General features: G+C 33.6%; 1 protein-coding gene across 1 annotated transcript in view; it reads right to left on the bottom strand.

Annotated features, from left to right (window-relative positions):
- Nucleotides 1–11,916, bottom strand: part of SCART1 (scavenger receptor family member expressed on T cells 1) — a 50,413-nt gene extending 38,497 nt beyond the window's left edge. Inside the window, 1 exon segment of the mRNA XM_020994667.2 lies at nt 11,593–11,916. Coding sequence (XP_020850326.1) covers nt 11,593–11,659 — 67 coding nt within the window. The 5' untranslated portion in view covers nt 11,660–11,916.
- Between the last annotated feature and the right edge of the window lie 2,568 nt (nt 11,917–14,484).

The following is a 14,484-nucleotide window of genomic DNA, read 5'->3' as shown; positions in this document are numbered from 1 at the left end:
TGCACAATTTCCTGGCGGGGGACAGTGTTGGGAACATGAGCGCAGATGTGGGTTCTACATATGGTTGGAGGCAAGGGTCTTTTGGCAAGAAAAACAATTTTAGGAATCATAAAAGCTGTTTGCACAAGATCTAATCATTACATATGTGGAACCGCAAGCTTAATAAGCTATTACCTAGAAGAGGGGCCCACACCTCCCCTCTTGTTGCTGGGGTATCTACTATTGCTGAGCAAAAGGCTGTGCAAAAGTCAGAACTCCATCACTTACCATATTTGTAAAATGAATTGTTAGCAGGCACAAAGTCAGATTTAGAGGCTACAGGAGTCAGTCACCTCCTATTCTTTTTTTTAAAGCCAAATAGAAGAAAACTAAATTGAAACCAAAAATGATCATTAAAAATCACGAAGAAGGAAAATAAGCAAAATGAAGAGCACTAATACAATAAAATAAAAATATGCGTGAGACAGCTAAAGCTTCAGTAACAATGCAGAAGGAGGAAGGATGATGTAAAACATCCAGAGACACCCTTGAATGGATGAGAGGCACTTAAAGAATTTAACCAATAATTAATCAAGATCAAAAATGCTGAAAAAAATTAAAGCATATAGATTTGTTTTAATCATGTAAGTAACTGAAGCTAGAATTTAAAGATACTGAGAAAGATCCAGAAAACATATTAAGGAGGAAATCACCAATATGGAGAAATACTGTTTTGAGTCAAAAATAATTTCACAGTATACTACATGCCAGGCCACTGGCTTCTGTTCCATGATAATCATTGGGCCATTTTTTTTTAATTTTATGCAGAACCTCTCACATATTTAGAGTTTCTATGTTATAAACCTGATCAACTGGTTGTCATTCTGGGATGTTTTTGAGTAATATTATTAGAGACAAAGAGTTAAATTTTACCAATGACTTTCTATAAGTTTTGGCAGAGGTGATTACTGAGCAAATATCAGTGATATTTAAAAAATCATGAAGAATAGAATTTACCACAGTACTTGAGAAGGACAAATGCTATTTTAAATTTCAAAAAAGGGAATGAGATGAAATCTTTAGAAGATAGACCAATGAACTTGACTTCAATTCCTGGCAAAGTTCTAGTCATTATTACTAAGGGGATATTTCACAATCATTTAGAAAGGGATGTGGTGGTCATAAAGAGTCAACATGACCCACATGTACAAAAATATTTATAGCAGCTCTTTTCATGGTGGCAAAGAATTGGAAATTGAGAGGATGCCCATCAACTAGATAATGGCTAAACAAGTTGTGGTATATAAATGTAATGCAATACTATTGCGCTATAAGAAATGATGAACAGGCTGACTTTGGAAAGACTTGTATGGTCTGATGCTGAGTGAAGTGAGCAGAACCAGAAGAATGTTGTACGCAGTAACAACCATGTTGTGTAATGACTAATATTGATAGACTTAACCCTTCTCAGAAATACAAGGATCTAAGACATCTCCAAAGGCCTCATGATGGAAAATGCCATCCACATCCAAAGAAAGAACTATGGAGTTTGCATGCAGATCGAAGCATACTATTTGCTATTTTTTTTTTCTTCTGTTGTGTTTTGTTTCCTCTTTCTGGTGTCCTATTGGTTCTAATTCTTCCTTACAACATCACTAATGTGAAAATATGTTTAATAGGAATGTATATGTACAGCCTCTGTCAGATTGTGTGCTATCTTGGGGAGGGAGGTAGGGAGGAAAGGAGAGAAAAATTTTAAACTCAAAAGTTTATGGAAGTGATCGTTGATAATTCAAAATAAATTAATTTCAAAAATTAAATTACCCCCAAAGAAGGAATGGGCAGGGATGTGCTGATAGTTAAATTTTCAGTGTTCACATTTACACCTCAGAAATCAAATGCTATAACTCAAGAGCTTGATTTGTTGTTTTGTTGATGGTCTAGATTTAAGAAAGTGATGGAGAAGGTGTTAATAAAGCAGGTTAAACTTTAAAAAAAAGAATCAACACGGTAACATCAAGAACAGTCAATTTTCAAATGAAAAGATACAAGCTATCGACAAACATATGAAAAAATGTTCTAAATCACTACTAATTGGAGAAATTCAAAATAAAGCACCTTTGAAGTTCTACCTCAGACCCATTAGACTGGCAAAGATAACAAGAGAGTAGAATGACAAATACTGAAGGAGCTGTAGGAAAACAAGCACACTAGTATACTATTGATGGAACTGTGAATTGATTTGGCCATTCTGGAAAGCATTTGGAAATACTTCGAGAAAGTTATAAATTTCAGAAGAAACTGGGAAGACCTCTGTGAAATGAGGCAGAGCAAAGTGAGCACCCTTGGGAGAACAATTTATATGGTAACATCATAGAGGGAAAACAACTTTTAAAGACCATAGCAATGCAATAATAAAGCAAGAGTCCAAAATAATGATGCTGAAAATGCCATCACCTCTAGATAGAAAGGCGAGGAGCTCTAAATGCAGAAAGAGATAAACATTTTCAGACACGGCTAATGTGAGAATTTGTTTTGCAGGACTGTGAAGTTCTGTATTAAGGACTTTTTTTTTAATTTTCTCAATGGCAGGATAGAGAAAGTAGCAGGTGAGACAGATTAACTTAAAAGTATCTTATATGTATGTGTGTTTGTATATATATATATATATATATATATATATATATGCATGTATGTACGTATGTATAATATGTAGCATATAACTATGAATTTCTGTGCTAACGACTTTTTATTATTTTTATTTGCTTAATGGAAGTCTGGAGAAGCCTATGAACATCTTCTCAGAATAATGTTTTTAAAGACATAAAATAAATATTTTTTAAAACAAGTTCACAGACCCCAGGTTAAGAACACCTCCAGGCAAACAAAATGCCAACCAAACTGCTCTCTTCCAACAATATCTCTTCCATGAATATGTCAAATTCATGCAATATTCTTTAAAAGATGTAAAAGCAGAAGCAATTTTCTTTGGGGATACTCTGATTAGTAATAGTAAGTGAAGCATAACACAAGGCAATATATGTTCACCATAGCTGTAAAATCTCACCACTGTCAAGGAGCAGATCTAACTCAGAGTACCAATGAAAAAGAGTTTCCATGCATATGATGAGATCAAGGGCTGTCTTAGCTCCATTCAGCCTTTAGTGAAATCCAGGCTCCAGGTCTAGGCCAGACTAGGCAAGAGACTGAAGGGGACCAAGTTACATTTCTACAGATGAGGGTGGGGCAAAATGGTGAAAAGGATTAAGCCTCAAGCTCCAGGATTCTGAGGTCATCCTTTTGGAAAAGAGCCAGACTACCACATAAGTACTCCCCCTAATATTCTGTCAAATTTAGCATGCTGCCTTCTAGAGCTGATAACACTCATGCGACAGCAAGAGGAAGGGATAGCTAGAACTGTGACCCAGTCACAAAAGAACCTCTGCTGCCCAGTCCCCTTTGTCTCCCTAGCCTTTTCTCCTATGACCCTATTGCCTCCTCTGCCTTCCACTATGATGTAATCTCCTGTCTGTCTGACCCCATCTCCTATTTCTGTGATTTGGTCTTCCTCTCATTTGACCTCATCTCCTTTTCCCAAATAACTCAATATATTCCTATGCTCCTCTTATGTTTTCCTCCTATCCTTCCCTCCATCCACTTCTTGAAATCACAGAATCCGAGTTAGAATAGACTTCAGACACTATGTCTTCTAAAATACATGAATAAGAATTCTCTTGACAATGTCCTCAATGAGTCATCATCCAGTCTATTATGTGTTATTTTTTTCTAGGATAAAATTAAAAAATAGAAATATCTCTGGCCCTTAAACCCCTTCCCAATATGGCTCTAAACCATTCCATCTCATGGACTTCTAGCCAAACTAGACTACTTGTAGTTCAAGGGACAAAGTGCTCTCTCTCCTATCTCCATACCTTTGAACAATCTATTCTCCATGCCAGGAAAGGTCTCATCTCTTATCTCTTCTGCCTGGAATGTCTGACTCCCATCAAGACCCAGAGCAACTGTCACCTGGATTTGAAATGGATGAGATCAGGACTCACTGATAATGGAGAATGTCTAAGGAGGAAACAGCAACTAGGTGATGCAGTCTATAGAGTGCCAAGACAAAAGTCAGGAAGATTCATCTTCCCAAGTTCAAATGTGGCCTCAGATACTTACTAGCTGTGTGACCCTGGGCAAGTCACTTAATCCTCTTTGCCTCAGTTTCCTTATCTATAAAATTAGCTAGAGAAGGAAATGGCAAATTTCTCAGGTATCTTTGCCACAAAAAACCCAAATGGGTTCATGAAGAATCAGACACAGAGAGAAATGATTGACCAATAACAACGAGGAAACATTTTCTACAAAAGCAAGTCAACACCTTCTCTAAAACCTATAATCTTAAAGAGATTCCTGAGGCAATGAAAAGTTAAGTGATTTGCCCAGGGTCAAACAGTCAGTAGTATCAAAGGCAAGATTTGAACCTAGGTCCATCTTGGTTCCAAGGCTAGCTGTTTATCCACTATGCCAGACCCTCTCTTTTTATGTGTATATATATATATATATATATATATGTGTGTGTGTGTGTGTGTGTGTGTGTGTGTGTGTATGCATGTATATATATATATATATGTGTGTATATGTATATATATGCATATATATGTGTGTATATATGTATATATACAGTATATATATGTGTGTGTATGTATATGTATGTGTATATATATGTATATATACAGTATATATATATGTGTGTGTATGTATATGTATGTGTATATATATGTATATATACAGTATATATATATGTGTGTGTATGTATATGTATGTGTATATGTATATGTATATACATGCGTATAGGTATAAGTATACATAGATATACAAATACACATGTTTCATATACACAAAAATAAACCATACATATGTATTATATATATATACATATAATTATATATTTTATATATTATTATATAATTTATTATATAATTTTATAATATAATAATATATAATATAATATAAATTGTAAGTTATATGTATATAATTATATAATATAAATTATATATATATAAAACATTTGCTTCTCTATGTAAATGATCTTTCACTCAGGAGAATCTTAGCTCCTTAGGGGCAGGGACTCACCCTGCCTTAACCCCAAGACTTCCAGTGACACTTTCAGTATGGTCCAGGCTATAGGAATACTGGCCACTCCAGGAGTGCCCTTATTTTCTCACCTTACCCATCTCCTTGCTCCTGGTCATCACAGAACCTATCTGGGTTGGCCAGACAGTGGGAAGACTCATCCCTATTGGAGGCACTCTCACTTATTGCTTGCTATAGGGCTACTTGACTGGGCACAGAACTTGGATGAGATTGGAGTCAACAACTCTATTCCTTCTGATTGGGTGGAGGAGCATCAGACTTTGCCATCTGTCCTGCCACTGCCTCCTAAGGTCATCCAAACCTTTCCACGTGACTTACCTCTCCACCCTGCAGTACTCTATCATGGTCTTATGACCGAGGAAGCTGTGGGCCTTGTCATCTGTCCTACAACTGCCAATTGAACTCTCTTTTATGTTTTCTCCTCTAAGTATCATGTGAAGCCCTTGAGTGCAAGACTTACAATTTAAGTGAGCACATATTACCCTGTTTTATGCCTCACTTACTATGAATTATCACCAAAGAAAATTACTTCTGCTTTTATATTTTTCAAAGAATAATACATGAATTTGACGTATTCATGGAAGAAATCTTGTTGGAAGAGAGCAGTTTAGTTAGTATTTTGTTAGACTGTAGGTGTTCTTAATCTGGAGTCTATGAACTTGTATGTAGGAACTACAGGAACTATCCTCACTTTTTCTATTTATATTTTCAGAGCTTGGCATAGAGGCCTATCCTGGTGCCTCCCCGCAACCTTACCTTTTCCCCTAATTGCTGAATGGAATTAAGCAATTAATCAACAATGTTCTGAAAGTTAAAATATACAACGTCTCTTGAAAGATATACAGAAATAACCTCACTTGATGACCCTATGAATATTAATAAATATATGAATCATAAATAGGAATATCTATGCTTGCTATAGACATTAGCCACTGTCTCCAGAAGAGATCTAATGCAGAGCCTAAGTTATAAAGGAATTCCATATAGATGACAGGGACTTCCAGAAATTCCTGTTTGAGAATTACATCGAGCACCCAGCTCACATGAAATCATAATCACTCAAAAGTATAATTCTATCATCCACACAAGAAAAACTAAGTGGCTGAATAATTATCAAGATTGTGATATACAGTTGGATAAAAAACTACATTACGTATTAGTATGTATATTTTAGATACACACTCAAGATAAATAATCACCTGGGTCCTTCATGCCAGAGAACAAAATCAAGTTTGGAAAACTGCACAATTATTTTAATGAACCCAAGTTTCTAGCTAAATAATATCCCTTGAAAGATTTAAGAAGAGAAATAACCTTGTTTGATGACCTCCTGATTATTAATAACAAATAAGTTATACCACTAATTTGCCCTATCACTTTGACACCAAATTTTTGGATAAAATTAGATGGCACAAGTCATGAAATAGTATTGACTCCTAATAATTAAAGTTGAGTCTCACTCTGAGAGCAATGGAAATTATATAATTATCATGGGATCGTATGTTTAGAACTGGAAAGCCCCATAAAGGGTCATCCAGTTTAGCCCCCTTGTTTTATAAATTGAGACTCGCAAAGATTTTAACTTGTTCACAGAGGTTGTAAGTGGCAAACCAAGGATGTTAAGCCAGGTCCTCTAATTCCTGCAAAATATTACAAAAATTATGCAAAATAGTGGTATAAAGGATGTCATTAAAGAAATGTGCCATAAAAAAGAAAACGAGGCAATTATATAGTCAGGAAAAGAGAATAGTTCATGTATTCTTTTAGCATCCTTGTGATGTCAAGAGATTTCAATACATTGGACACTGAATTGGAAATATCATCTATGGCATAGATGACAGTTTCATGTGATCAGGTTGTTATGATCTGCATCACAAATGGAAAGGGGATGCCCTTAGTGCCCACAAATGGAGGGCATGCCCACAGAAATAAAATTATAGAGCCATTGGAGTATTAAAATATTCAACTAATAATTCTATAGTGATATTAACCAGTGAAAAGCTCAAGCACTTACAAAACTAAATACACCAAAAACAATATTAGTGGAAAACTAGCACATTATTACAAAAATAAGATAAATTCAACAAAAGATTAATGAGAGAAATTATAGAGCTTGAAAGAATATTTCTAAAAATAGATCTGATAGATACATGGAGAGAATTTAATGTAAAAAAGCAAATATGCATTTTTCAAGGATAAATGAAATGCGCACAGAAATGGTCATGCCCCTGGTCATGAAGAAGACATAGGTAAATATAGAAAAAATGGATTTTGTATTCTAGTTTTATAAATAATAATCAATAAAGTTGGTAGTAAATAATATCATGAGTAAAAAGAAAAAACTAGCAAAAAAACCTAAAAGAACAATTCATTAAATAATTCCTGGGTGAAAAAAATAAATTATAAATATAGGAGATTAAATCAAAGACAATGAAAATAGATGAGCTACATTTCCAAATCTGTGGGATGAAATCAAAGCAATACTTAGAGGTAATTTTACAGCAGAGAATCCTGTATGGTCTTTTAAAGTTAATAATGATTTTTCATTGTAAAAAATGAAGAAAGAAACAAAGCAACAACAGAAAAAGATGAAAATAATAATCATAATAGCTAACATTTATATATCATTTTAAGATTTGCAAAGTATCTTCCATAACCATAACCCTGGGTACTAAGGCTATTGTCACTCCCATTTTACAAATAAAGCAACTAAGGCAGGAAGAATGTTACATGACTTGCCCAGGGTCACACAATTAGTAAGAGTCTAATACCAAATTCAGCAATATCCATTGTGCTACTTGGCTGCTTCTACCTTAGATAATACCTGAGACTAATATGACTTAAATTAAGAAAACAATTGAAGTGGTAAATAAAATCAAGATCTAGTAAGAAAAACTAGTCAAAATTAAATAAAGTCCATATTACCAAGTTTGGGAATGAGAAAGTTATGATCACAAGGGCAAAAGTCATTTTTTAAAAGTTATCAAAGATTTCTATCCATTTTCCACTAATAAATTTTAGAATCTAAAATAAATGATTGATCATTTACAGGTTACTTTTAAAAACTATAAAACCAAAAAGTAGAAAACATAAATAGACCAGTCTCAGAAGGAGAAATACCAAGCTATGTAAGATCAATCCTATGAAAATGCACCAGGATCAGATAAATCCACAAGTAGATTCTGTTTATTTTAATCAATCACTCATTAAGCACTTGGTAAGCCCTTGCTTGGAGCAGGTGGGTGGTACAGTGGATAGAGCTCCCAGCCTAGAATCAGAAAGACCTCAGTTCAAATCTAGTCTCAAACATTTACAAGCTGTATGATTCTGGGCAAGTCATTTAACCCTGTTTGCCTCAGTTTCCTCACCTGTAAAATGAACTGGAGAAGGAAATGGCAAACTATTCCAATATCTTTGCCAATTAAACCCCAAATGGGGTTGTGAAGAATTGAAATTACTGGAAATGACTGAATAACAGCCCCTTACTATGTGCTAGGCATTTTACTAAGCAATGAAAAAAAAATGAGCTGCCAAACGTCATGTAGGTAGAAACACCTTGTATTTGAACCATGCAAAAATATTAAAGTGCTTATAAATAATATAAAGTTGTACTCTAATCCCCTCAAAATACTAATTATGACAAAGAGTAATGTAAGAGTCAGTCAGCCAAAAAAAAATTTAAGTACTTATTACGTCCCAAGCACTGTGTAAGTACTAGGAAAGCATTTGTTTAAAATCAGAAAAGGGAATGATATAAGAAAACATCAACCAGAAGAAAAATAGTGTGTATGAAAATATTATTAGATGCAACTAGTCCTTGATAAAATGTGTTCGTTTATGTTTAAAAAAAAAAAGTAGGAAAAGAAAGAGCTCTCCTTAACATGATAAGGATTATGCATTTAAAATTATGAGCTAAAATTACTTAAAAAGTGAGAAATATTAGAAACATTTTACTAAAATCAAGTTTAAAGTAAGGCTATCCAGTATTACCACCCATATTAGAAGAAATGATCAAAGTGGCATCAGCATAGGACTGAGAGGAAATTAAAGAAATAAACATGGATAGCAGAGATAAAATACACTCACTTTAAAATGACATGATTCTATAACTAGAAAACTCAAGACATTCAGGAAAAACTAATTTGTATATAAGTAATTTTATATGAATGTAAAGTTCTCTGATTTTCTGTCAAAAATCCATGAAAAATCTCTAGAGTTTTTCTTTTTGCAAAAACAACAAAATTTAATATTTGGGCACTAACTAACCAAGAGATATGTAAGACTCCTACAAAGACAATCCCCAAACACTTGTGGCAAAAACCAAAAAAGAACTTAACAAAGAAGGGAATAGTTAGGTCAAGCAAACATGGGGGAATATGTTAACACTCACCAAGTTAGTTGATAAATTTAATAGAATGCCAATTAAAATAGCAATAGTCTATTTCATTCAATTGGACAAAATCATCACTAAATTCAAAAGAAAAAAATACAAAGGAAATACTATCAAGAACTCTGAAGAATATTGTTGAAGGAGTACCCTCTTGAGCAGATTTCCAAATTTTATCATAAAGCAGCAAATTTTTAAATTTTTATTATATATGTATAGGAGTGTAGAGTTTGATAAATCCATGACTACAACACAATGGGGGATGAAATTGGGGGGAATTGGGTAGCTCTATAGTAAAATGTGGGTCTAAATCTATATTTCACAATTAGGTTACAACAAATTCAAACTCAACCAGTGATCTAAATACAAAACAATAACACAAAAGAAGAAAGAAGAATGACATATTTGATTTTATTATGGAGAAAATTTTTATCATGGAACAAAAGAAGAAATTCTTGATGGCAAAATGGCCAAATTTCATTTTTAGAAAAACATGGAATTTTCCATGACAAAAAGCAAATATTTAAAATAAGGAGAAAAAACAGATTGGGAAAAATATTTAATGGTCCGGAATCAAACATCTGGCAAAATATTTAAAGGCCTGGCATCTCTCTCCCATTCCCATACCCTACAAAGGGAAAAAAAAATAGTCAAGGGGTATAAATATGTAATTATTTAAATGAAGTACAAATTGTTAATAAATAGTATTTAAAATGTTTAAATTCTCTAATAATCAGAAAAAATAAGGCAATCCTAAGATGCCTCCTTATACATCAGTACTTAAAGTATCAAGGATTTTGTTGGAGTATGTCTTCCTTTCACTGAAAAAGAACACAACTTTTCAATACTGAGGCAATCTTCATAAGTTGACATTATGGAAAAAAATGTTTAATTCTGTAGGCAAATTGGTAATGACCCTCTTAGAACTTCGCTATTCTGATCCTCAGATAATTAATGTACATATTGTCCACCATCAAACCCACACTGAGGGTCTTTGGTAGGGTCTGCCAAAGTGAAATCCACTAGCGTAATCTTCAAGAACATAGTTTCACCTCCAAGCTACCATGAGATGCTGGAATAAGACTTTAGTAACATATTATATTTCACTAATTTAGCCTAAAGAACAAATTTAGAAACAAAAATAAAATCTAATGTAGGTGGAGCTATGGGAATACAGATTATGTATAATAGTGTTGGTGGGACTATCAATTAATATCAACTCTTTAAAGCACAATCTGGCTGTGCAATTAGAATCACAAAGATATATAATAAAATAAATACTCTATTTGCAGTCAAAAGACCTGAGTTCAAATCCTACTTCCATCACTACCTGCAAGACCTTGGACAACTCCTCTGGGCCTTGGTTTCTTTATCTATAAAGTATAGTTATGCTAGATGATGTCTAAGGTTCCATTTCAGCTGTAAAAGCTTATGATCATACAAACCAATGTGGGATTTGATTCTAAAGATATGATAAAAATGTGTACATTTATATATACTCACAGTCTGTTTTTAATGGTGAAAGACAAGAAATAGCTTTTATGTCCAAGAGTAGGCAAGGAGTTGAATAAGTAGTAGCATATTAATGTAAGGAAATGTTTTAGAAGTGACAAGAAGAATACAAGGAAATATGGAAAAATGCATATGAAGCAATGCAAAACAAGATCAGTAGAACCTTAGTATCAATTTCATGGGAAGAGACTTCAAGATCAAAGACTCAGAAGAAAGAAAATGCACGTTGTGTTCAGAGATTGCTTTAAATAAAGCTTAGATTTCTACAAGGTATCCTTTGGATTTCAACAAGCATGCCAGAAATAGAACTGGAACCAGCAGATTCCATTTAATGCAACAAATATGAATTAAATCTGGTATTTACCGCCAGATAATATTAGATGGGGATGTGGAGGTCTTAGAATGATATACAATAACTAAGACAGAATCCTTACTCTAACAAGGCTCCCGTCTTGTAAGGGGATAGACTGCATACACAAATAGCTATAAAACATAAAAATACACAAAAAAGGGATTCAAGAGGTATAAACAACATGCTCCGTAAAGAAGACACTTACCAACAGGAACTGTCCAGAGAGCAAGGAGGAGAGGCCCAAGTTCCAGCATATGGAGAAGCATTTTCATGGCCCACCTGACTACTTTGTCTTCTCTGTCAGATTCCAACAAACTTCACTTGGGGTGATGAGTGAAAATTACATTCCAGGAAACAAATGCATAGATACAAATACTAACAACGGTTTCACATTGGAGGCCATTGGAAACCCCAATTCCCTTTTCAGAAATTATCAGAGGGTTTCATCTGTCATTAGTGCAGCCAAACAGCCAATGGGATTATCAGCCCCAAATAGCACCATATATGAGTGAAGAAGCCCTGTTATTGTGGGTTTCCTCCACACACTGATAACCCACTGACTGGGGGGTTAAACAGTTACACACATATTCCATTCTTATAGGCTCTCTCCACAGATCCTTCTCAACAAACATACCTATCTAAGGAACATTATTGACAAATGTTTTATAAAATGATGGCAAAAATCACATGGGAAAATAAAGGCACACAACTTAAATCAGATCTCTAACCAGGGTACTATTTTTCCATGCTAATCATGGTGCAACAGAATTAATTATCTAATCTCTCACTTTGACTCTACTAAATCTCCATCTTCTGTTCCACTTTTATTCACAGATTCACACAATTGGACAATTAAAACTGCTAATTATATCTTTACTTTGGCATTTACTACCTGTGAGGGAATCACTTCTCAATAGAGCTTAGTTTCCACATTTGTTAAATGAGAGGAATAGGCTGGATGATCTCCAAGTTTCTTTCCTATTCTCAATATAGTGATCCTATATGAACTATAGTTCTTTTATAGATCATCTATCTCGAGACTTACTCAAAGCATCAATCCTATTTACAAGGGCCTTGACATGTGGTCATTCATCTTTACTTTTTTTCAGAAACTCTTTCCTTTATACCAGGTCAACATCATTTCTTTTTCATATCTAACCAGAAATCTATAATCCAACCAATAGCAGATACTGTTGATACAAGTTGTATCTCCCTATCAACACATTCAAAAGGAAAAGGAAGCATCTGTTACCCAAACATCTTAACTACAGAACATACTATCACTAGAAAAAATACCAAATTTGGAACCAAAGAACCTGTGTTTAAATCCAGGTTCTGCCAATTAATACTTGTGTGACATTCATTAAGACCTTACCTTTACCTCCTATGCTTCTCGTATTTTCTCCACTCATTAGCAGTTTCATTCTACAAGAAAATGAACATTTCAGAGAATTTCAATCTTGAGACATTGACTCAATGTCTGTTGGGTATGAGTATCATCCTAGGCACTATGAAGGATACAAGAGAAAAATTATTATATTATTGTTGTTATTATAAATAATATTGTACATGATATTACATACAACACACACAAATAACAATATAAATAATAAGTATTTAAATAAAACAATATATTGGATGAGGAAGATAAAAGGTATGCCAAGAAGTTTCAGCAATATAAAGAACTAATGAATTCAATAATTATTGAATAAGCTACCCAAAAGCAGCTATAATACTTATATTTCTTTTATTATCACAAAGCTTTTGATTCATTTCCTTACTTGTGACTTATTCATATATTGTCAATAAATAAAATATATCCAAGTAGGATGAGAATAATTGAGTATTTGATTTCCATAGAGAAAGCTATTGCACTAACACCAAAATGTCAAAAATAATTAATATGAAATGTGATATTTTTCAGGGAGATGGTTTAAGCTTATTGTGGTTCTGCATAGCCTTAAATCCACTATCATCTTTCTAAATAGAACTAAGTACAGCTTCCAAAGTAAAGAGGACATGAAATGAATACATCATGTTAATCACTTAATATATATGGAAGCCACAAAGCCATATGGCTCCAATATGGGGGGAAAATACACATTAAAAAATTTTATCTCTTGGAATTTTTTTCAAATGATTTTAAAAGTCATTTGGACTTGACTGTAAGGTCTCTGACATATACCAATGAAAGATGGAGACTTAAGACTAGAATGAAAGGTTACATTGAATCCATGGATGAAGGCAATATCTATAAATAATTTTGTTTCTTCCAGGCAAGACATATCAAATATAAAAACATTAAAGAGAAGGCAGTCACTGAATATGAGAGACTTGGGCATCCTGAAATCAAAGTTGAATAGGAAAATATATTTAAAATAATTAATGCCCATATAATAATCAACTTCACATATATTATCAGACTATAAAATGGATTGTAATAGACATGGAAACTATCCTAAAGAAAATTTATGATATTAACAAAACATAGAGCCCACTATTCTAAGGCACCTACAATAAGATGGAGATTTTTCCTCACCAAAAGAAGGAAAGGAATTGATAGATATGTTTAGAGAATATGAAGAACAGGTCAAAAACTTATAGAAATACTTTTGAAATAAACACATATCACTTTACGAAACAATCATAAGAGCTGATTAATGAACATACATAATCAGAGAGTCAATGAACATTTATTAAACACCTACTATGTGCAAGGTATGCACTATTTATTCATCTCCTGATAGATCCTTTGAAAAATGACCAAGATCCAAGGAAAGACTTAAATATTAAACATCTACATGAGCTCAGCCACTATTGGGTCAGCAAAATAGCACAGAAAAAGTGACTACTGTGCATATCTGTTGATGGAAACAGATGAGTTTATGATCCAGCCTGATAATTTTAGTCAGGTACAAAAGTGCTTTATCCATTTGTGCAAAAGGCCATGGAATATTCAACAACAACATGAAACAAGAAAGCTAGCAGGATAGCAATTTGTCCTGAGGCCAATTTTTTCTGATTCGCATTAAAGAAGATGACAATGAAACAATAACAATAACAACAACAATAGCCTCTTCTAAGTCCAACCCATTAT

This window comes from Phascolarctos cinereus, unplaced genomic scaffold (genome assembly GCF_003287225.1).
Source record: "Phascolarctos cinereus isolate Bilbo 61053 unplaced genomic scaffold, phaCin_HiC Scaffold_3;HRSCAF=262, whole genome shotgun sequence".
In the NCBI taxonomy this organism is placed as follows: Eukaryota; Metazoa; Chordata; class Mammalia; order Diprotodontia; family Phascolarctidae; genus Phascolarctos; species Phascolarctos cinereus.
The sequence above is the reverse complement of the archived record's forward strand: the minus strand, read 5'-3'. Positions and strand labels throughout refer to the sequence as shown.